Source organism: Tachypleus tridentatus, chromosome 3, assembly GCF_004210375.1.
Source record: "Tachypleus tridentatus isolate NWPU-2018 chromosome 3, ASM421037v1, whole genome shotgun sequence".
Lineage (NCBI taxonomy): Eukaryota > Metazoa > Arthropoda > Merostomata > Xiphosura > Limulidae > Tachypleus > Tachypleus tridentatus.
In genome coordinates this window covers 94,398,097-94,423,742 of record NC_134827.1, presented here as the reverse complement: position 1 = coordinate 94,423,742, position 25,646 = coordinate 94,398,097, and the positions used below count along the sequence as shown (strand labels likewise).

Here is a 25,646-nt window from a genome sequence, read left to right as displayed (position 1 = left end):
TAATGTATGGTTAACAAAAAGGATGTATTTTTTTTTAAATGTTGATTAAGTTTGTGTTGTTTGTTCACATCTCAGATTTTTAAATTGAATATCACTACTTTGAAAACACTTAGATTTACTGTATATTTTATGGTGTGTTACTAGATTCAGTAAAGTTCATTGTCATACAAAATTAAAGTTTTGTATTTGTTTGATCATTCTGCTAATGTTTGAAAATAAAACTTCCTTCTGAAAGCAAATTTTGAAGGAAAAAAATAGCCTTATTTTCATTGTTGAAATGTTGGACAATAAAGTTCTCTATAATTCAACAGAAATGACGATGAATTTTTCTATTTCAGGGAAGATTAAATGAACTGATTTCACAACTTCGCATGCAAAATCACCAAGTATCTGCTTACAGAGAAACAAGTCATTATACTTTAGAGCCAGCCTTACAAGAAGAAATCAAAGAGGTATGAAACAATCAGTGAGCTCACCCTGATTTTTTTAATTGAATGCATTGAAATCCTCACTGTAAATTTTTTTTAAAGATTAGGTAAATTGTGGTTAAATCCTAAGAATTATTATTATTATTATATTGGCTTCGAACCTTGATATTCTTGGACCTGTTGGGAAAAAAAAATTCTGTTGGTGATAAAGCAGTTTGTATATGTATGTAGTAACCAACACTTCTGTCATGACGTTTCTGTTGTATATAATATATTAGTTGTGAAGTGAGGTTGCACTGTTATCCTTGTAGACAGACATTAATTTCTGTTATTCTTGTTAATTTGCAAACCAAGTGTGTAGCTTTAGCCTAGTGGATGGACATTAACTTCTGTTATTCTTGTTAATTTGCAAACCCAGTGTGTAGCTTTAGCCTAGTGGATGGACATTAACTTGTTTTATTCTTGTTAAAATTATTGGTATTTACCCTGTATCAGTTTTTCTCATTCTTGTTATTATGATATTGCTTAAATGAGCAGTTTGACATAAGTAAAATGTTTCTGATCTGATAAGGAATATTTGTTGGTCTAAAGGTATGAACAGTATGTACGTTTTTTTTTTTTTCATGAAGTGCTTTTGATTGCTAATGGGTAAAATCATACATTAACAATAAAGTCAATCTCTAGAAGACATTTCTTACTTTCATACTAACTATAGTTTAAATGTATGAGTCTCATTATAGGGCAACAACTATGTGTTTATTGTAAGGTAGCCAGTGTTTGACAAACGTTTTTTTTTTTTCTTTAGCACTTACGTTATCAACAAGAGGGCATCTCTCACCTCATCTCAGTATTAAAGGACAACATGGAAGACTTAAGAATTATTGAGGAGGGTTTTAAGGAAGCTTCTGATCGAAGAAGATAACCAGTTAATACCTCTAAAAATATTATTGTTACTGGAATGTTTCACTACCTGGAATCGCCAGGTTTAGACGTGAACTCTTTACCCTTAAGATCTGTGTTTGTGAACAACAAGAAAGTGAAATATATTATAGCTGTGGGGTATTCTTGTTTAATGTTGTTTCAATCCATCAAACTGTCACTATTGTAAAACGTATCGAATGTTTTAACAACGTGTACAGCTAGTTTTAATTGGTTGTAACTCTGTTCATTTAATAAAAATAAAATGTTTTAAAATACATTGACTTGTAGTGTGCCTTCACAAAATAACGTTTGTAAGTAATTATTAAATATTTGACAGATTTTCTGCACATAATAGATTACAAATTTTAAGGACAGTAGGTGAAAACTGCTGAAAATGAAGTGTTAGAGTATTTCGGAGATTAATATGTACAGTTTAGTTTTTGTCACTTCAGTAGAAGTTTGAGAATTTTGGACTTTTTAAAAATTTCAGTTGTTTTCAGAGTGCATTTTCAAACTGTGCAGTTGTCAGTCAGTTGTATCTAAAAATATAACATATTCATAAAAGTATTTTATGTTTAATGGCTGAAATTAAAACTTGTTTCACAAACAAAACATCATAACACAGAATGTGTGTGTGTGTGTGACTTGATTACACAAATAACCTTTTAAAGGATACTGAGTTTTGGAACAGATAGTATTTCAACTACCTCTCCTTTATGGGTGGAATAATAATTTCAAGATATAAATAATACCTTGAAAATTAGAAGGTTCCATGTAAAAACACACTTTGCACTTTGAAGCCATGGATGTGCTATAAGAGTGACAGTCAAACCTTAATATTAGACCAAACAACTGGTTTAAGAGTTGATGGTGTTTTTTTGTGCCTTCTCTTTAGTATATCAGTTGAGAATTAGGGACGTGTGTATGCAGGTAGATTTTGTTTGGTCTTGCACAAACATTCTAAACGAATAAAACTGATACATTGAATGAGTGTCTACTGTTTTATAATTGTGCATGTTTTTATTTTCAGAATTGTAGTTAGATATGACAGTTAGCCTAGGTTTGGTCTTTTAATATGTATTCATTGGGAGAAGTATTTCCAATCCGAAAATGTATACGTGTGAGTGGACATTGATACAGTAAGTCACAATCATCTAAACGAGAGTTTGACAACAGGTTTATGATACAGAGTAAATAAATATGGTAATACAAGAAATATACATATAGGAGATACAGCGTATATTAACTAAATGCGGAATTTATTATTAGTACAGAAAATGCTAACTGTCTTGTGTTACTACCCAACAATCAGGAAGTTTATTCACTTACTGACTTTAGGGTTTGCACAAACTCTTACAACAGCAAGATTGTTCATATCTTTGTGCAGGCCAAGCTATGGTTGTAAATGAATGTTCCATAATCTCTTTACAATCAAAATACTATTTTTCCATATATGCTGTATGCTTGAGTCCATTATTTTGCTTGAAGATGAGTCACTACTGATGTATGATTGTTTTTTTTTTACGTGCTGGTAGTCAGAGCATCATCAGTTTTCTGTAGACTATTAAATTGAAGAATTCATTCATAATAGATGTATATCGCCAGAAATACCATCAAAGAAACTGTTGTTGACTGTTCTGTTGTAGGACAGTTTTGCCTTGAGATTCATATGTAAATAACACAGATCTCCAGCTTTGACCTTTCCACTGTTTGTGGTCTGATGGTCATTTTAACCTTTGTTTTGGTCACCTTTAATGGGCAATGGATTTTGAGCAGCTACACCCTCACTTTACATGTAGCTTATTGTTGTGGAGGTCGCATGCATACTTGCATTTATGTCAAGGTCATTAGTAAAATCTGCCCTTTGTCCATCTAGTAAAGAGCATACTTAACATCACTAGAGAGTTGCAGTATTCAATGTGAACCATTTATCATTAACAGTACCAGTTTCGTGTACACTCTTAAGCCTTCTATGTGGCTCGTAACGAAACGTGGAGTTTTGCTTCTACTTTTTCGTGTAGTGTATTGTTGACCATTTCAAGGCTTTGCTTTCTATCCACTTTTCATGCAGCATTTTAATATTGGGAGCCCATGACCAGATTTGCACTGCTAATACTGAGCATAGTATGGCTTTCTGTACTTTCATAGGCTTTATACTGGTATAGCACTTTTTGATTGGTTGGACTGACAACCTTTCGTAGTGTAGACCAACAATACATGGGTGTGCTTTGACGAGGTTCATTTGCATATGAAAAAAGAATTTCATACCTGTACAATTTACCTTTTTAAGACATCTTCCTTTGCAGAATTATGTGTGTGGAAGATTAAAATTATTTTTGGAAGCTAACACGTGTTTGATTTCATTATATTTATGGTGTACATATTTTGCTTCTTTCTGTGTGTATATTTGAGGTAAAGTTAACATGCACCTGCTGTTTACAGAATATTACTCCTCATAGAAGAATATGAAGATATCACAGATTAAGCCCAGCATGACCACGTAATCTCAGGGTCGCGGGTTCGAATCCCCGTCACATCAAACATGTTCGCCCTTTCAACCGTGGGGGCGTTATAACGTGATGGTTAATCCCACTATTTGTTGTTAAAAGAGTAGCCCAAGTGTTGGCGGTGGGTAGTGATGACTAGCTGCCGTCTCTCTAGTCTTACGCTGCTAAATTAGGGACGCGTAGCTTTGCGAGAAATGTAAAATAAACCAAACCATAGACTCCTCACCTTCCCAGCGGGGGAGTGCACAAAACCACGCAGTCTATTAGTACGTAGCTGTTTCTGATATTGATCTTATATATTACAGAGAAGATAGATAGTTAGGGTACTCATCACCTATCTGTCCGAATGGTAGGATATGATGATGATTATTTGAATCAAGCACAAAGTTTCACAAAGGGCTATCTGTGCTCTGCCCACCACGGGTATCGAAACTCGGATGTTAGCGTTGTAAGTCCGCAGACATACCGCTGAGCCTCTGGGGGCCAGGCATGATATGACCGTCACTTATGTAATTATAGCATAACCACAGCCTCAAGATAAGTTTTCCCGGCAGCAGGACACGAACCATGAATCCTCGGATATACAGTCCGGACATGCTAACAAGCTTTAGTAATAATAATTTGTGACACAATATACGTTTCAATACGATTTCAAATTCCACTTATACAAAATTTTGACTTTTAAGGAATTTGCCTCCAAATTCGATAAAAAAGAACATTGTAATGTGTGACAACTTATAACATTTACTAGTATAATTAGTAATTTAAACAATTCGACCTTCTAGCTTAAAATATTAACGATGTAAACTTGAATTAATTTATTAATTCAAGAATCTAGGGGGTTAAATAATGTTGTTCCCGGCAGTATAATATTTTCAGGTAAATATACCGTTAATTTGTACTTATAAATGGATATCCCGTTTTAGTTTGTTTGTTTTTGAATTTCGCGCAAAGCTACTCGAGGGCTATCTGCGCTAGCCGTCCCTAATTTAGCAGTTTAAGACTAGAGGGAAGGCAGCTAGTTATCACCACCTACCGTCAGCTCTTGGGCTACTCTTTTACCAACGAATAGTGGGATGGACCGTAACATTATAACGCCCCCACGGCTGAAAGGGCGAGCAAGTTTGGTTTGACGGGGATTCGAACCCGCGACCCTCGGATTACGAGTCGAACGTCTTAACACGCTTGGCCATTCCGAGCCCTCGTTTTAGTACGTTATCTTATACCACAGAATCAACAAGCAGGGCTAGTCTTTCCATCACCGAACCTGGCTGCGTATTCAGCTGAGCCTGTTTATTCTTCGCCTTGATTTATGAACTCTCGGGTTTATTAATAGTTATTTTTTGGTGATTTGATATATAAAAAAAATATATACAGTCATCTATACAACAAGACGATCTCAGCTTGCCTATAATTTTAAACCAAGCAACTAACAATAAACCAAAAAGTTTTCGGTTCTTAAACCTGATTCAGCAAGTCGTACCTCTGGAAAGCAAGAGCCCTCTTGTGTCGAAAGTTTTTACAATAAAAGATATAAAAAAGAAAAACTACCACCGTTGATCTACTATTTTAGTCTCCTTGACACTTGTATAAACAAGGAATAACGTGCCGTCTTTATTTATGTTTACTGCAAAATGTAACGAACCTTAAGTACCTTTCAAAACATCACAACATGGTTATTATTATAAAAGAATAATGCACGAATCACATATTGTAATGAGAAGTAGTTTTACTACATCAAAAGTAAGGCTGGAAGCTCGTAATATTTTAAGTCGCATTGTCTAATTATTTACTAAACATTCAACCGAGTGGTTTTGTATAATTTTAAACATATATTCATTCCATTCCAAACTTTTTGTGCCTGGCATTTTATATGTAAAATTCAGAATATTGCAGTTGATTTGGTGTTTTACTGCATAAAGAGCAACATACAAGGTTGCGTCATAATTGCAGCTTAAAAAACGAGCCTTGTACCACAACCTATGTTTATATTGCTTTATGCAGTCGAAATGTTTCATGTAATGAAAGTTCTGTAATGGATGGTTATTACACTCGCGGAACAACAGATATTATCACGTAATTCTCGTGTTATTGTCGCAAGATACCAAATTGATCTGCAATTGTTTTGTTTTTGAATTTTGCGTAAAGCTACACGAGGGCTATCTGCGCTAGCCGTCCCTAATTTAGCAGTGTAAGACTAGAGGGAAGGCAGCTAGTCATCACCACCCACCGCCAAATTCTTGGGCCACTTTTTTACCAACGAATAATAGGATTGACCGTCACCTTATAACTCCCCACGACTGAAAGGGCGAGCATGTTTGGCGCGACGGGGATTCGAACCCGCGACCCTCAGATGACGAGTCGAGTGTCTTAACCACCTGGCCATGCCGGGCCGGTAAGTCTACGGATGTATAACGCTAAATTCAGGGGTTCGATTCCCCTCGATGGACAGAACAGATAGCTCGATATGCGCATTTGCTATAAGAAAAACACACAACTTTGTGGAATATATATATACGCTGTACTGAAATACTCCGAAATAACAAACAAACTGCTGAAATAATACAAAAATGTAAATATTTTTATAAGTTAGTTTAGTAAATGAATATATATGATTTATTTATATAGCTAAAACTGTTGTCTACCAGATTCAAAGCTTTGCTTTTGATCTATAGGAATTGTGACAGAGCTTCTATACGATAGTGAACGATGCAATATAAAACTAATTGATTGTTTCTCAGGCCTATTTTTTGCTCTTTATTTATATAACGCAAGCTATCATTCCATAGATAGAAAGGTGTGATGAATAGATGAGCTGTCTTCCTGTGGACAAAAGATAATCGGTTTCCCAACACTCCACTTTCCAATCATTGCGCTCGTTGATACGCAATACTCCTCTTGCTTCCACGGCCTCATTTCCTAAAACGACAAGATTACTAATAATTCTACGTAGCAGATTGACGAACTGAAATGCCTCTTCGACACGACTTCACGAACGACACCATTCATTGCGGGATTTCATTTTTCGAGAAAACCCCGCCATATTGGATGTCCACATAAGCCACTCGGCTGTTGATGGATTGGGACTGACAGCCTAAGGCTGCCACTGTTAGAGAAAGTTTTATGGAGACGACCCTTAGCCCCATATTGCTTTGTCATGTGGTCGGCTCGTCTCTAGATGATTTGCCAAACATATTAACTGTTATGGAACTTTCACGTCTCTTCGGATACTTAAGCCATGCTTTCTTTTCATAACTCGTTTTTCGACACTTTCGTTTACTTTTCAGACTTAGTGTTATCTGTTAGTAAGTTACATTCATTGTAATATATGTGTGTTACGGATGTGAAATAAACCTTGATGGGTCAAATTATTTATTACTATTTCTCACTTCTGTCTTATCTACGATTACAATTGGATGACATATATATATATAAGGATCATAAAAATGGTAGCCTATTAAAAACACTCCTCATGTATGCCAAAGTTATTTAAACTATTTTGTTTAATATTATTAAAATATAATCTGGTTATAAGAACATTTAGAATCTTTCTTAGTTTATTATAGTGTAAGTTTTCCGTTTAGTATATATTCAATGTAGAATATGTTTGTTTGGAATTTTGCGCAAAGCTACTCGAGGGCTATCTGCGCTGGCCGTTCCTAATTTAGCAGTGTAAGACCAGAGGGAAGGCAGCTAGCCATCGCCACCCACTCTTGGGCTACTCTTACCAACGAATAGGGGGATTGACCGTCACATTATAACGCCCCCACGGCTGAAAGGGCGAGCATGTTTGGTGCGACCGGGATTCGAACCCGCGACTCTCGGATTACGAGTCGAACGCCTTAACACGCTTGGCCATGTCAGGCCTTCATTTTTGAATCAATTAAGTGCGAAGTTTCAATTTCCTTTTGCATCTACTTGTAATCTAATATACGGCAAACAATGAAATACACTGATGTTACGTAATACAGAGACAGGTGCAAGACCTTAAAGGATACCACTGTCACGTCATAATTACTTCTAGTATTAGAGTAAACAACAAAGTATATTGACGGTAATATAGAGACAGATACATGGTCTTAAAAATATGTAGGATACCACTGTCATGTCACAATTACCCCTAATATCCAATACAGAACAAATAACAAGGAACATTAATGATAATGTAGAGAACGTTACTTGATTTTTAAACACATGCAGGGTACTACTGTCATGTCGTGATTACGTTGTGGTAGTAAACAAAATTTTCACGCTATTCTTTAAATTCCAAAGGCGAATTTTTTATTCTGATTATAATCTGTACACATATTCAAGGATGATCGACCAACTAGTCGAACAACCGTGGATTAGCAACAAATTATAGAACAACCGGTTGCCTGAGCTAAAGAAACCTTTCATCCTAACAGTTCTGTAAGTCTGTGGTCAGTGCGTCGTCGGAACTCGAGTTTTTGTCTTCTACTCAGTGGTTGGATGACAAATGTGACAGCGATAGTGCTCGCTATTATTTTATCGTTTCCTCTAGAATCAGTCGCTGCAAATAGAGGAGGAAATCTATCATAATTCAAGCTAGGACTGAGGAAGAACTGTATAACTGTAAAGACGTCAGCAGAGCCGAGGTCAATAAATGTCACGGGCAAGGCTCTCCCCATCTGAGCTTGAAAAATGGTCCTAGCGACGCGTATTTTGATTACCGCCGAGACTGTCCAAGAAGGGAGAATTACACACTGAATCGACACAGTTTATCAAGTTCCTTATTGGACGAACCTTTCGAGTCTCTTTGGTGAGCAAAAATTACGACTATCCCTGGTTTCTCTTCTTGATTTTCACGGTCAGGTACTCTATCATGCCCGACTAAGACTGAAGAATTGTTATAGAAGTACGGAGGAAATATATATAATAATAATAATAAAAACACCTGAACGATTAGGTCGTTCTATTAACCTTTTCAGTATTTTATAAAAAATATATATACTTTTAAAGACGTTCATTGTTGTTGTTTTGAATTAAGCACAAAGCTACACAATGGTCGATCTGTGCTCTGCCCACCACGGGTATCGAAACCCGGTTTATAGCGGTGGGAGTCCGTAGACATACCGCTGTGCCACTGGGGAGCCGAAAAGATGTTTATAAAATACGATAAATATGGCTATTCCAGACAACGTACGTCCCTGACGCATTCTAGAAAATTAGTTTTAGTGTTTCTTTATCAAAGCATATTCAAAAATTAGAAGCCACATGAACAAATCAATAGTAACATTAAACTTTGAGAACAACTAGTGGTTCAGTGTAGTTGCTAAGTAACGTGCTGCCATGAATTATGGCTGTTTAAAAATAAACCATATACAGCAAGAATTATATCCTATTTGTTCGACGTATTATATAATATACATTATCGGTAATTGTAATCAGCATATGTATGTATATATATATACATTGTTCAATGCTTTTAATGCTCCAAAATGATATGAATATTCAGGAGAAAGTTACCATGACGACATTTTAAACTGTCTATCACCCACCCGGGAGGTCAGCGACATCATGCCAGTGCACTGTAATATATGCACCAGTTGATGTATCCGTCCTTTGCCCACGTTATGAACTTAAAAACATTGGCAGGCTAATTTTACGATAAATAACACAAAATTCCAAACTTTCACACAATTTATTTATAACTTAACATATTATTAACATATTATTAACATTTTTCTCATTATTATCTTGACAAAGGTTCAGTATACGTAATATGTATATACTTGAAACATGGTATATACACCATGCGATTGTCGGATGTTTTGTATTAAGTTTGCATGTTTTGTTTCTGTTTGTTTTTGAATTTTTGTATTAAGAGGTGGCGGCAAAACTAGTGGCGGTAGGGGCTCTTTCTGTTACCTAACGCAAACGTAAACTAACGTGGCAGGGGTTTAGTTTAGAGAGAGAGAAATCAGGAGAGTTTTCTGTTACCTGTTTCCAAAACCCAGCTTTTAATTTTCTTCCACGGTGTTTCACGTGATTAATTATATTAATTGACGGTCATTTGCGGCAGAAGTGCCTTGCGGGTCGAAGTTGAAAGGTCACAGGTCAAAGTAGGAAGTGGGTACAATTCAAGAAATGGCTTTTCATATCAGCCTTAAGGTGGCTGTTTAAACAGAAACTTCACTTGAGTTTATGTGGTACTGCAATAGTTAAGACCACGTTTTTCGTTCCATTCCTCCACAGAGAGTGGTAAGACTGCTTTGTGCCTTCCTCCATACATTGTCTATACTGTTTTACAGAAAATTAATATATTTATTTACCGTAAGGAAGTGGAACCATTATAAATATAGGTAACGTTAACTTACGCCAAAAATAATAAATTCTCAGTAACTAATAATGGTGGGTGAAGAGGGTTATTAATTCCCATTAACATATCTTATTACAAACTATCATTGATACAGAGATCTAGGAGTAGTTAGATAACAGACAAACAGACAGACACAACTTTTTATAGTTTATATATATATATAGTTTTGCTAAGCACCCACTCAACAGAAAACTGTATTTTTCTTGTGTATATTATTTACTTCGAGGCTCTGAAATGATTATGTTTAGTACTTCTGCTCGGCTTCTTTCTGTCTGGTCGAACCTTTTATCACTATACATTGAACAAGTTAATAACGAACTTTGGTGAGGAAACAATTAGCAGATCGCTAGAAAAAAATATTTACGGAAAAAGTATCTATACCATAACCACTTGAACATTGCTGAAACCCATTCATTACGGTCCAGTGTGTGACTGGGCGGGTCAGTCCCTCATAAAGATGTAGCTGTAGAGTTTCTTCACAGAACAGTGCAGCCACACGAGAGGAGAGGTCATAACAATGCAGCTGGATAGAAGTAGTGGTCCTATCAAACGGTGCAGCCAAATGGGAGGAGAGGTCATAACAATGCAGCTGGATAGAAGTAGTGGTCCTATCAAACAGTGCAGCCACATGAGAGGAGAGGTCATAACAATGCAGCTGGATAGAAGTAGTGGTCCTATCAAACAGTGCAGCCACACGAGAGGAGAGGTCATAACAATGCAGCTGGATAGAAGTAGTGGTTCTATCAAACAGTGCAGCCACACGAGAGGAGAGGTCATAACAATGCAGCTGGATAGAAGTAGTGGTCCTATCAAACAGTGCAGCCAAATGGGAGGAGAGGTCATAACAATGCAGCTGGATAGAAGTAGTGGTCCTATCAAACAGTGCAGCCAAACGGGAGGTATAATTTAGATGTATTTTAGATCACATCGTTTGATATTGATATCATGTAAATCGTAATAAACGTAAAATCAAACTCGAAGATCATATTTCGTACTACAGTTTGTCAATGTTATTAACAATCTAGTCTCTAAATAAGTTTCTCGTGACTCATTAGAATAAATCACACTAAAATATTCACATGAAATGGATGTTAACTGTTTTCATAGCGTTTCAGTAAAGTAGTGTGATTGATTGGTCGTTTAGATTCTGGATGAAAAAAGTACTTGCTATTCATGTAACCAGTGATACGGGCTTTTCCTGTTGCGGTCGATTAGGACAATATTATACATTAAAAATGTAACTGTCTGTTTTGTAATATAAGTAATTTCTTTTTTGACCACATTAGTAAATTCGTTTTTTACAACACTAGTAACTTCATTCTTTTACAACACCAGTAACTTCATTTTTTTACAACACTAGTAACTTCATTTTTTTACAATACTAGTAATTTCCTTTTTTACAACATTAATAAATTCCTTTTTTTATAACTCTCGTAGTATTCTTTTTTACAACGTTAGTAATATCCTTTTCTACATTACTAATAGCTCCCTTTTTACAGCACTAGTAAATTTCGTTTTACAACATTAGTAACGTCATTTTTACGATACTAGTGACTTTCTTTTTTTATAACACTAACAATACCCTTTCTTATAACATTAATAACTTTCTTTTTACAACATTAGTAACGTCATTTTTACGATACTAGTGACTTTCTTTTTTTACAACACTAACAATACCCTTTCTTATAACATTAATAACTTTCTTTTTACAACATTAGTAACGTCATTTTTACGATACTAGCGACTTTCTTTTTTTACAACACTAACAATACCCTTTCTTATAACATTAATAACTTTCTGTTTACAACATTAGTAACGTCATTTTTACAATACTAGCGACTTTCTTTTTTTACAACACTAACAATACCCTTTCTTATAACATTAATAACTTTCTGTTTACAACATTAGTAACGTCATTTTTACGATACTAGTGACTTTCTTTTTTACAACACTAACAATACCCTTTCTTATAACATTAATAACTTTCTTTTTACAACATTAGTAACGTCATTTTTACGATACTAGTGACTTTCTTTTTTACAACACTAACAATACCCTTTCTTATAACATTAATAACTTTCTTTTTACAACATTAGTAACGTCATTTTTACGATACTAGTGACTTTTTTTTACAACACTAACAATACCCTTTCTTATAACATTAATAATTTTCTTTTTACAACACTAGTAACGTCATTTTTACGATACTAGCGACTTTCTTTTTTACAACACTAACAATACCCTTTCTTATAACATTAATAACTTTCTGTTTACAACATGGGTAACGTCATTTTTACGATACTAGTGACTTTTTTTTTACAACACTAACAATACCCTTTCTTATAACATTAATAACTTTCTTTTTACAACATTAGTAACGTCATTTTTACGATACTAGTGACTTTCTTTTTTTACAACACTAACAATACCCTTTCTTATAACATTAATAACTTTCTTTTTACAACATTAGTAACGTCATTTTTAAGATACTAGCGACTTTCTTTTTTTACAACACTAACAATACCCTTTCTTATAACATTAATAACTTTCTTTTTACAACATTAGTAACGTCATTTTTACGATACTAGTGACTTTTTTTTACAACACTAACAATACCCTTTCTTATAACATTAATAACTTTCTGTTTACAACATTAGTAACGTCATTTTTACGATACTAGTGACTTTTTTACAACACTAACAATACCTTTCTTATAACATTAATAACTTTCTTTTTACAACATTAGTAACGTCATTTTTACGATACTAGTGTCTTTCTTTTTTTATAACACTAACAATACCCTTTCTTATAACATTAATAACTTTCTGTTTACAACATTAGTAACGTCATTTTTACGATACTAGTGACTTTCTTTTTTTACAACACTAACAATACCCTTTCTTATAACATTAATAACTTTCTTTTTACAACATTAGTAACGTCATTTTTACAACACTAGTGACTTTTTTTTACAACACTAACAATACCCTTTCTTATACCATTAATAACTTTCTTTTTACAACATTAGTAACGTCATTTTTACGATACTAGTGACTTTTTTTTACAACACTAACAATACCCTTTCTTATAACATTAATAATTTTCTTTTTACAACACTAGTAACGTCATTTTTACGACACTAATGACTTTCTTTTTTTACAACACTAACAATACCCTTTCTTATAACATTAATAACTTTCTTTTTACAACATTAGTAACGTCATTTTTACGATAATAGTGACTTTATTTTACAACACTAACAATACCCTTTCTTATAACATTAATAACTTTCTTTTTACAACATTAGTAACGTCATTTTTACGATACTAGTGACTTTTTTTACAACACTAACAATACCCTTTCTTATAACATTAATAACTTTACAACACTAGTAACGTCATTTTACGATACTAGTGACTTTTACAACACTAACAATAACCCTTTCTTATAACATTAATAACTTTCTTTTTTACAACATTAGTAACGTCATTTTTACGATACTAGTGACTTTTTTTTTATAACACTAACAATACCCTTTCTTATAACATTAATAACTTTCTTTTTACAACATTAGTAACGTCATTTTTACGATACTAGTGACTTTTTTTTACAACACTAACAATACCCTTTCTTATAACATTAATAACTTTCTTTTTGCAACATTAGTAACGTCATTTTTACAATACTAGTGACTTTTTTTTACAACACTAACAATACCCTTTCTTATAACATTAATAACTTTCTTTTTACAACACTAGTAACGTCATTTTTACGATACTAGTGACTTTTTTTACAACACTAACAATACCCTTCCTTATAACATTAATAATTTTTTTTTACAACATTAGTAGCTTCCTTTAGTACAAAACAAGTAACTTCCTTTTTTATAATACTAGTAACTTCCTTTTTTACAATATTAACAACATCCTTTCTTATAACACACTTTGGGGTACCGTATAAGTATATTGTTACAGTAACTGTCTGAACCCGCTGTTCGGGTTACACAAAAGTAACCCATGAGTCCGCTACTTACAGTTCGAAATTGTACAACTCTGTAAAAAGTGGATCTTGTCTAGCATTGAGTGAAAACTCTAAAACAAGAAAACTGCTACCTTTATAAGAGAAAGAGTCATTCCTTACTCTTAACAGCTGACAGCGAAATTTAAAATGCCAGAAAAGACAAAGAACTGACAAAAGTATTAGTTGATGGTATAAGTATTTACTAACAATGTAAGAAGTATTGGGTAATAGTATAAGTATTTACTAACAATGTAAGAAGTATTGGGTAATAGTATAAGTATTTACTAACAATGTAAGAAGTATTGGGTAATAGTATAAGTATTTACTAACAATGTAAGAAGTATTGGGTAATAGTATAAGTATTTACTAACAATGTAAGAAGTATTGGGTAATAGTATAAGTATTTACTAACAATGTAAGAAGTATTGTTTAACAGTATAAGTACTTACTAACAATGTAAGAAGTATTGTTTAACAGTATAAGTACTTACTAACAATGTATGAAGTATTGTTTAACAGTATAAGTACTTACTAACAATGTAGGAAGTATTGTTTAACAGTATAAGTACTTACTAACAATGTAGGAAGTATTGGTTAACAGTATAAGTATTTACTAACAGTACAATAAGTATTGGTTAATAGTATAATACATATTGCTTAAGAGAATAATCGGTAGTGTATTGGATAAATGAATATTAATAAACAGTTTAAGAAGTATTGGTCAGTTGTATAAGAAATATTAATTTACAGTTTAAGATATACTGATTACAAAATAAGAAATACCAGTTAAATGTACAATAAATAGTTATTAAGAGTACAATAATAACTGATTAACAGGCTAAGGACGTATTAGTTTAAAATAACTGTTTGTGGCCAGGTTAGTTTGACTTACAATACAGGAAGTTCGAGTATTTGAGCTCACGTGCTATTAATTCAGTAGTTGGGTGTTGATCGACTTGTCGGTGAACTTGGGTAAAAATAATAATAACAGACAACAGATTTAGTTTAGGGGTTCAAGGGGAGTGTTGAAACAGTGTTGAATATGAGTGAATTGTTTACTTGAAAACTGCACTTTGACAAAGTGTTTCGAGTGAAAAATATTAAAGTTAGAAACATCAGTAGATAATTTAAATTAATGTTGCGATTTGATGAAGTGCTTTAAATTTTTAAAACGTGGAAGCAGAATCCGATTATAATTAATTTTTTGCTTTAGGAATTACAGAATTTGAACTAAGTTTTTAATGTCGAATAACAAAAGCTCTTGTTTTAATAAGTGCTTTCACGATCTGTCTGTACTTAGACAACTATGTGATCAACATGTTTTAAGTCATGAGAGTGTTTTAATCTGTTTTAGTACTTTAAGCTAGAACATATAAACTTTTTGGCTACCTGAATCGTAAGTTATCGTTTTGTTTCTTCGAAATGACCGTTGTTGTATTATTACAAATGCAGCTACCAATTTCTTACACGATGTAATATTTACCTTTAATCATTATAACAAGAGATATTAGTAATTGACCGTTTCTTCTGTTCGTGTATCCTTGCCTGCATCTTTAGTATGTAATGGACTCTATCTGTAAACACGTAGCTGCTTTCCAGACAAATCATTCCTGTTACGTCACTGTATCGTGGAGTTATATGTTGGTTTCAAAAATAACAGTAATATTCAAATGCGGCCTGGCATGGCCAGGTGGTTAGGGATCTCGACTCGTAATCTGAGGGTTCCAGGTTCGAATCCTCGTTACACCAAACATGTCCGCCCCTTCAGCAGTGGGGTTATTATTATGTGACGGTCAGTCCCGCTATTCGTTGGTAAAAGAGTATCCCAAGAGTTGGCGGTGGGTGGTGATGACTAGCTGCCTTCCAACTCGTCTTACACTGCTAAATTAGGGACGGCTAGCGCAGATAGCTCTCCTGTAGCTTTGCGCGAAATTAAAAAACAAGCACACAATAACAACATTTGTCCTTGAAGAAGAAAGGTCCACTTTCGAAAGCGCTCGGGTTATAGAGTTTCTATATCATTTTTATCACAAACATTGAATGTTGAAAAAGAAAAAAAAAGAAAACCTCTAAGTTCGGATCGCATATGGCCTGTTGAAGTTGGTAATCACTTTAAAAATAATAATAAAAAGAAATAATAGCTTTGTGAACCTGATAAGAAAGAAAAATCACGTGTATGCGTACAATAGGTTACGCATCTTCTCTTACATTTTCTTGACATTTACAGAACTCAAAATTAAATTTCATGAAATTAGCCTTCTACATTAAACCTGTGACGTCAGCGAGGGCACTTTTCACCTCTGTACAGATATGGTGCTAAAGTGTTACTTATATAAAAGTGTTAAAAATAAGGTAACTATAAACTATTGTCATAAGTTTCTCCATCGTTGGCTGTGACGCTCATCCAACAAGTTTACTTAGTGTAGTAGAGTAGAAACAAACAGATATATTCCAAACCGAAACCAAACTAATATGATCAGAAAACCCATTAAACACAACCTGGGCTCCTGTGTTTCAAAGATAAAAGAAAACTCATCCCGAATCCCGAACTTTACAACCGTTTTTATATGTTTGCATTGCTTGACAAAACACTGTTAAGTATCTTCACCTCACACATGCGCAAATACATTTATATGTACACAGATTTAGTAGGATTTACTCTTGATGTATGGGGGCGCTTTAGTAATGAAAACTCTTTAACTCAGCGCCTTCAAACTTGCTTATAAGATTATATTTTCCTGACTGGCCTGTTTGTATTAAATGTGATGCATGGTCCTTTATTAATGCTAAAATATACACTTGTATCTATGCATGTATCTGCAGCTAGTCCAAGGAAAAGTCGAACTCTTACACGGATATTTAGATTACATAACAAGTAAAACACTTGCAATCAAATCACTGTTTCTATTTTTTACAATGGGTTTTCGTTGTTTGTTTGTTTTTGGATTTCACGCAAAGCTACACGAGGTCTATCTGTGCTAGCCGTCCCTAATTTAACAGTGTAAGACTAGAGGGAAGGCAGCTAGTCATCATAACCCACCACCAACTCTTGGGCTACTCTTTTACCAACGAATAATGGGATTGAACATAACATTATACGCCCCCGTGGCTGAAAGGTCGAGCATGTTTAGTGTGACGGGGATTCAAACCCGCGACATACGTTAACGATAACGGATGTTAAGGAACTAATAGTTTAAAAATTTTGTGCCGGGCGTGGCCTACTGGTTACCTTGATGAACTGTGATTTCGAAGGTTTCAAATTCGCGTTCCCTTCCCTTTTTGGGGCCATGACTATTCAGTAGGACCAATTAAAGTGGGGGTCAAGCCTCATTATTCGATCATATAAGAGTAGTCTGAGAGTTGGGTGTGGTGCTGATGACTAGCTGTATTCTGTCAACTTAGAATACCTTCGTGCGAAAAGTGTCAACGAACATAAACACTTTAACGGAAAGTGTTCATTTAGGTTAAAGTGTCTTCGTGCTTTTGAGCATTAGAGAAGCTCACAAGGATTATATTTGTTAGTTTATCCCGAGCAAAACAAAGATTTTTGCAACAAAATTTCATTGATGGAACATTTCACGCAGTGCTGTCATGTAAGCGAAAGTGTGCAAACCAAGAAAACATAAATATGTAAATAAGTAATGGGTTTTAGTTTTGTTTTTATAAAATTACCTATCAACAAATAAGATTATACAGTGACTGAAAAGGCTTAGGATTTTTCAACGCCTGCCTAGTAAACTAGTTAACTGGTATTTTATTTTAAGATGGATTTTGAAAGTGTTTTTTTTTTGTGTGCTAGATTTGGTTGAATATGAATATGGACGAACAGACCAGTGGCTTTGTCATAAGTTTTCTGTTTTCACCGTCTATCAGTCACTCCTTTATGACTGAATTTGAATCACAGACTATATAGACTATATAGACAAGAAACAGGAATATAGAAGCAGTATACGGACGATACTTTTGCCAGGACACAGCATGGCCAGGTGGGTTAAGGCGTTCGACTCGTAATCTGAAGGTTGCGAGTTCGAATCCCGGTCGCACCAAAACATGCTCACCCTTTCAGCCGTGGGAGCGTTGTAATGTGACGGGCACTCCCATTATACGTTGGTAAAAGAGTAGCCCAAGAGTTGGCGGTGAGTAGTGATGACTAGTTGCCTTCTCTCTAGTCTTACACAACTAAATTAGAGACGACTAGCGCATATAACCCTCGCGTAGCTTTGCGCGAAATTAAAAAAACAAACCAAACCTTTGTTAGTTGGACACAGAACCAAAGCAACGTTGGTAGTTTTCTCCAGCACTTAAATTCTGAAATATAAACTGAAAATTCAGTTGATCTCCCAAATAGAGTTAACTCACCAACTGCCATTCTTTAATACGTTGACACGGAAAAGCACCTTAACACAAAAGTTCCAGTAACTAACTACAGAAATGCACACTTCTTGTAAAATTTGTTCCATTATAATATTCGTTATTTCAAATTAGAATTTGTTTATTCGTGAATTTTGCGCACAGCAACAGAGGGGCAATTTGCACAAACCGTTCCTATTTCAGTAGTGCAAGACTAGAGGGAAGGAAGCTAGTCATCATCACCCATCGCCAACTGTGGAGCTACTCTTTTACCAACGAATAGTGGCCTTGACGGACACATTATAACGTCCCTACGGCTGAAAGAGCGAGCATGTTTGGTGCGACGGGGATTCGAATAAGCGACCCGCAGATTGTGAGTCGAGCACCTTAAGCTGGGCCTTCAAATTATAAACTTTGAAGAATTCGATTGAACTTTAGCCAAAAATTTATATTAAATCCTGAAATAAAGGTATTATGTAAAAAAAAAAGAACAAAGACAATTAGTTTACAACGTTCCATATTTCTGTGGAGAAATATTAAGAGGTGAAACACACAGGACACTCATGTAAAAAGTAAAAAAAGGAGCTGACAAAACACTAGTTTGTGTACTAAATAAAATCAGCGACAGTTGAACATTATTTAACCCACGTCATTTGTTTGAAGAGTGTTTGTTTGTTTTCTCACAGCAAAGCCAGATCGGGCTATTTACTGAGTCCACCGACAGGAATCGAACCCCTAATTTTAGCGTTGTAAATCCGGAGACATACCGGGGGACGTTGTTTGAAGAGCACTGGAAATTCTGTAAAATTAAATAAACAAACCACAAATTAAAGAAGATCAAAACCCAGACACAGTTAGAAATTATGTCTTTCAGTCTTATAATACGAATATTTCCAAGGCCTAACTACATGTATAAAGCTATATTCTATCAAAACTAGCAGAAAAAAAAAAAAAGATTAAAAGTCCCTCTCCATGTTCAACAGGCCTAGTTATGACGGTAGATTTATTTATAACACGATAGATAATGTTCCTAACATTGGAGTTATCTTGTGTAAAAACATATGTTTAGTTTTTACAGTTGAGTTATCTGGTACAAGAGTTTATGTTGTGTCTGGCTTTTAACAATGGAATTCGGGCCCAGCATGGCCAAGCGTGTTAAGGCGTGCGACTCGTAATCTGAGGGTCGCGGGTTCGCATCCCCGTCGCGCCAAACATGCTTGACCTTTCAGCCGTGGAGGCGTTATAATGTGACGGTCAATCCCACTATTCATTGGTAAAAGAGTAGCCCAAGAGTTGGCGGTCGGTGGTGATGACTAGCTGCCTTCCCTCTAGTCTTACACTGCTAAATTAGGGACGGCTAGTACAGATAGCCCTCGTGTAGCTTTGTGCGAAATTCAAAACAAACAATTGAATTACCTTGTTAAAGAACATTAGTTGGGACTTGTTACTGACAGTGGAATTATCTTGTAGTATAACATAGCTGGATCTAGAAACCAACAATGGAATTATATTAGACAATAAGATATATTGTGCCAAGTTTCTGAAAATAACGCCATCTGGTAGAAAAACATGTACTGATTCTTTTTGGTTTGTTTTGAATTTTGGGCAGCTAATCATCACCACCCACCGCCAACTCTTGGGCTACTCTTTTACCAACGAATAGTGGGATTGACCGTCACATTATAACGCTCCCACTGCTGAAAGGGCGAGCATGTTTGGCGCAGCGAGGATTGAAACCCGCGACCCTGGGATTACGAGTCGAACGCCTTAATCCACCCGGTCATGTCGAGCCAGTGATTTTTGAAAGATGCTGTTTTATATTTCTAGATATTTGATGGATAATAATTCAGAATTATCCACTAGACTGATGAACTTCACTTACTTCGAACTACACAACTACTGGGAAACTGTACGCTCAATTACATCAGTTATTGGGTTGGGCGAAATCTAGCTGTTAGCGTTCCAGCAGTTCATGGTTCGCGTCCCGTTGTCGTAAAAGGAACCGTGTTCCTCACTTTGGGGGCTGTGGCTGCCTTTCCTCTAGTTTATCAATTCAAAATTAGGGATGGATAACTTTGGATGGATGCTCGAAACAAAGCACAGTATATTTACTTCCTGCTGTCTACTTATGTACAGCTGCTTTACTACCACAGTAATTAATGTTTCAAATAAATCCTGGCCTGGCATGGCGAAGTGGTTAAGGCACTCGACTCGTAATGTGAGGGTCACGGGCTCGAATACCCGTCGCACCAAACATGCTCGCCCTTTCAGCAGCGGGGGCGTTATAACGTGATGGTCAATCCCACTATTCGTTGGTAAAAGAGTAGCCTAAGAGTTGGCGGTGGGTGGTGATGATTAGCTGCCTTCCCTCTAGTCTTACACTGCTAAATTAGGGACGGCTAGCGCAGATAGCCCTCGTGTAGCTTTGTGCGAAATTCCAAAACAAACAAAACTGTTGTCAGCCCACGTGTTGATCAGATCTCAATATCAAATAAATGATCTGACGTTGTCCATTGAGGACAGGAAATCAGAATGATACGTAGTAGTGAAACTAATGAATGATTCTATATTAAAACTAACATCGGTTGTATTAATTGGTGAAAATACTTACGTATGATTTATTGAGTTTTACAGTCTCTGCTAAGACTATTCACGCAGTAGTAATGAGTCCCTCAATTTTATTTTAGAAACAATAGATAACACGTTATAAATTGAAGTTCGTGTGATCTAGTATTGAACTAATCGTAATTTGAATTTTTTTTTTGCTTGCTTCTATTTAGATGAACTTGAGAGTATCTGTATTTAAATATTTTCCTTTTAAGGACAAGAATCGTAAATTAAAAAAAAATTAAGCCTTTGGTCCAAGCTCTTCCTTGCTGTGTCTTTACCTGATATGAGAAAAAATGTTATAAGTCTTCCTGAATGTCATACATTTTGAAGAGGGAAAAATGGAATATCTGAAAGATGGTAAGACTCTAACATTATGTAATTTTCCCCGAAAAAACTTAGATCTGATGAATGTTTCACAGCAGAGTAAGTTATTGAGTAACCTTGTGAGAGTGCCAAACACTGGCAGATGGTTGATGGGTCTTATCAACATCTCGATTCCATTAACTGTTTAGTATCGTAACTGGAAACTGCTTATCTACAACGAGCTCTTTAACAATATAAGAAACAACATCCATTAGAAATTATACCCACATTTTATCTCTGTGCGTATATACATGACATGATAAACACGTGGTAGGATATGTAGATATATGTATTATTTTCTAACGTTCATGTATAGGATGTTAAGAATATATCAGTTTGAAGTGTTTTCCACGACAGGGAGGGTATTAACATCGTTCAGAAGAGGACGTCTTAGCCCACTAAAACTCAAAGGATACACTGGTGGAAACATTTCTTTTTTGTAGGTGGCGTTGATGTAACAACTAGCGAGACTCATGGGAATTTTTCGATTCATTTTCTCGTTTAATTAATCACATTTTTAGTGAACAAACCAAACTGGAACTGATAAGAGAAAACAAAGGCACTCTTTTCTCATTTCGCCTATCAAGTGTCATTCAGTCGAAATTACCAAGTTTTCCGTTTGTCAAAATCAGGAAACAGCGCCATCATTCGTGCTACTCGTCTGATTAATCGAGAAACATCGGAAAGACAGTTGCAGCACTCAGGTAGGGAAACGAGTGATGCCACCTGAGGAAATTGACGGTCTTGGACCTGGTCGCTTAAGGAAATGAAAACGTGACCGACAAGCTTTCAAAGTCGCACACAATTATCATCTTCTATGGCGTTTCGAAAATAGATGTTCAATCTTTGTTTTCTAAAAGATTTTAAACACCCCAGACCCTGTTAGCCGTACGTGAACGGAAGATTGATTATTAATCAGTGGACACGTAAATTCATTAACGACACCTACATTATGTTTATGGCAACCACAAAGCTTGTTTGGTGTTCCATTTTAACCCCTTTTATAAAATACCCATTTATATTTGTATTTCTGTGGCTTATTTTGTGCGTGAGTATGAACTAACCTTCATTTATTTAGACTACGCAACTGCTGAGAAGTTTTATTCTTAAAACAATTAGTTCGGGTGAGGTCTAGGTGTTAGCGTACCAATAGTTCATGGTTCGCGTCCCTATATCTCGTATTTTCCGCATTTGAACAGAAAATTGTTTGTTAAGCAGTAAACACATAAATTCATTAAAGAACCCCTCGATTCGTAATCCGAGAGTCGCAGGTTCGAATCTCCGTCTCACCAAACATGCTTGCTCTTTCAGCCGTGGGGGCGTTATAATGTTACGGTCAATTCTACTATTCGTTGATGAAAGAGTAGCCCAAGAGTTGGCAGTAGGTGATGATGACTAGCTGCCTTCCCTCTAGTCTTACACTGCTAAATTAGGGACGGCTAGCGCAGATAGCCCTCGTGTAGCTTTGCGCGAAATTAAAAACAAACCAAACCTTCACTGGTATGAAGTACACCACAAGTCGTTATTAATCTCACGGATACATCTTGGTGCCTTATCTGATATTTTGTATACTAGGCGTATTTACTCGTGTTTTCTACATCGTATCTCCTGACGTCAGCAGTATATGATAATCTCTTGACATCTTCATTAGTATTTTGAATACCACGTGTATTCTCTGACGTTTTAGTACTGGAAGTGATTACCCATCTCGTGAGGTACCTTCTCTGGTATTTTGTATACCAAGTATTTTCGTAAGTATCTGATATACCAGGTATATATCGTAGATATTTTCTGCAAGGTGTGTGCAATGGTGTTTTTGGTACCAGAGGTATTTCTTCATGTTCTACATACCAAGGGTTTTTACGAGTGTCTTATATAACAGATGTCTTAATTAATGTTTGATATACAAAGATAATTTACTAATAATTTATATACCAAATATCTGTACTGGTATTCTGTGTACCAGAGTTTTGTATACCATAAACTCTTTAGTGATACTTTTGGTACACAGAACAGTTATTGACGTTTTATATACTGGGTATCTCAGCTGATACTTTGGGTACCAGGGACCTTAAGTAAAGTTTTATAAACCAGGTACTTTTACCGGTATTCTCTATAACAGATATACCAGGATTCTTTACTAAAGTTTTCTATACCAGGTGGTTTTCAGACCGGGAATCTCTATTAATTTCTAGGTTACTGATAAATATATTCACTGATATCTGTATGCCAGCTATCTTCAATGATTGTTTTAGTAGGAGGTGGCTGCACTGGTATTTTCTCTACCATGAGCCCTTACTGGTTTTTCGTATACCAGGAATATTTATTAGTATTCTATATACCAGGTACGTTCAACATTTTTTTTTCTTTTTTATATAAAGATTATTTCCTTGTGTTCTTTATACAAGTGGCTGTTTCTAGATACATTTACTGACGTTTTGTATACCATCTGTATTCACTCGTGTTAAAAGTAGGAGCCTTTACATTGTTTCGTAGACTAGGAGTCTTTCCCAATACCGCGCTTACATCTTACAATCTTCACTGATGCTTTATATACCAGGTGTTTCCACTGGTGTTTTCTTTATTAAGATTATTTACTAATATTATATTTACCAGCTATCTTCACTGATATTTTTAATATCAGAAATATTTAGAGGTATTTTGTATACCACGGGAATTCGTTTATGTATTTTATATCTCGTGTTTACAGTGATTGGTTGTATACCATGAGACTTTGCTGATACTTTGCATATTAGGTACCTTTATTAATATATTGTATATTATGTATGTCCACTAGAGTTTTGTATACCAGAAATATTTAATTATGATTTGTATTTGAGGCATCTTCGTTGATATTTTGTACTCCCCGAGGGTCGCGGGTTCGAATCCCGGTCGCACCAAACATGCTCGCCCTTTCAGCCTTGGGGACGTTATAATGTTACGGTCAATCCCACTATTCGTTGGTAAAATAGTAGCCCAAGAGTTGGCGGTGGGTGGTGATGACTAGCTGCCTTCCCTCTAGTCTTACACTGTTAAATTAGGGACGGCTAGCACAGATAGCCCTCGAGTTGCTTTGTGCGAAATTCCAAAACAAACAAACAATGCGCGAAATTAAAAAAAAAAAAACCAACTAAATTTTGTACTCCAAGAGTCTTGAGGAGTTTCTCTATCTAACCAAAAACACCTTAGGTGTGAAAAAAAGATGGGGCCAAAAAAGGATTGATTGTGTTACTTAAAGGTACAATGCTTTAAGATGAACAGGCTTCTACAATCTTGTTCAACAAAGAACAACTTATTCAGAATAACAACACAAAGAAATAAATTCAGCATTTACCTGGCCAGGACTTCACAGCAATAATAATAAACATTTTATCATAAATGAAAATAAAACAATAATAATGGAAACAGGAAAAACAACCAGAAAAAAAGAAAAAAAAGCGGATAAAATAAATAAATACTTATCTCGTAACTCTTTAACTCTTAGTGAAACTTCTGGCAGGGTATTTATTCACAGAGTAGGTCACGAGAGTACACCTCATGTGATAATAAATTTACATACTCTTCTACTACATTAATAGTATCTATACGTCACCACTATGGAAGTTGGCGTCAATGTCATTATATACTTATATATTTTCCAAAATACGAAATGATTAAGTGGAAAATTCGTAGATAAACTAAACGATGGAAAGAAGTAATAAATGAACGATAAAGACAACCATAATAATAAGAAAATATAATTTGCTATTTTATAAAGAAATAAAATCCAAATTAGCGGCCAAACTGGTTGCTATACCTGTAATAAATAATTAATTATTAGTTATACAGGACGTAATTTTTTGTATAACTTCGGGCATGATGGTTCATAACTCACAATACTCGATCTAGACAGCTATTGATTAAATATTTTCTGTAAACATCTTATCAATGCCCTAATCTAGTTACCAGTTTGGCTGCCAATTGTAATTTCATTACTTTAAGTGGCACAATCAATTTGTTTTCCCACCTAAGGTGTTTTTGATTAGTCATGATGACTTTTTGTCAAAACGCAACAACATATCACAGCAAGTGAAAAAGTAACAATCGATAGTAACGAGCACTAGCTTTG

At 35.1% G+C, this 25,646-nt stretch overlaps 1 protein-coding gene across 1 annotated transcript in view; it reads left to right on the top strand.

Annotated features, from left to right (window-relative positions):
• LOC143247502 (nucleoporin p54-like) overlaps nt 1-1,626 on the top strand; it is a 66,043-nt gene extending 64,417 nt beyond the window's left edge. Inside the window, exons 11-12 of the mRNA XM_076495740.1 lie at nt 339-452; nt 1,234-1,626. Coding sequence (XP_076351855.1) covers nt 339-452; nt 1,234-1,350 — 231 coding nt within the window. The 3' untranslated portion in view covers nt 1,351-1,626. The remainder of the gene's footprint in view (nt 1-338; nt 453-1,233) is intronic.
• The last annotated feature ends 24,020 nt before the right edge of the window (nt 1,627-25,646 follow it).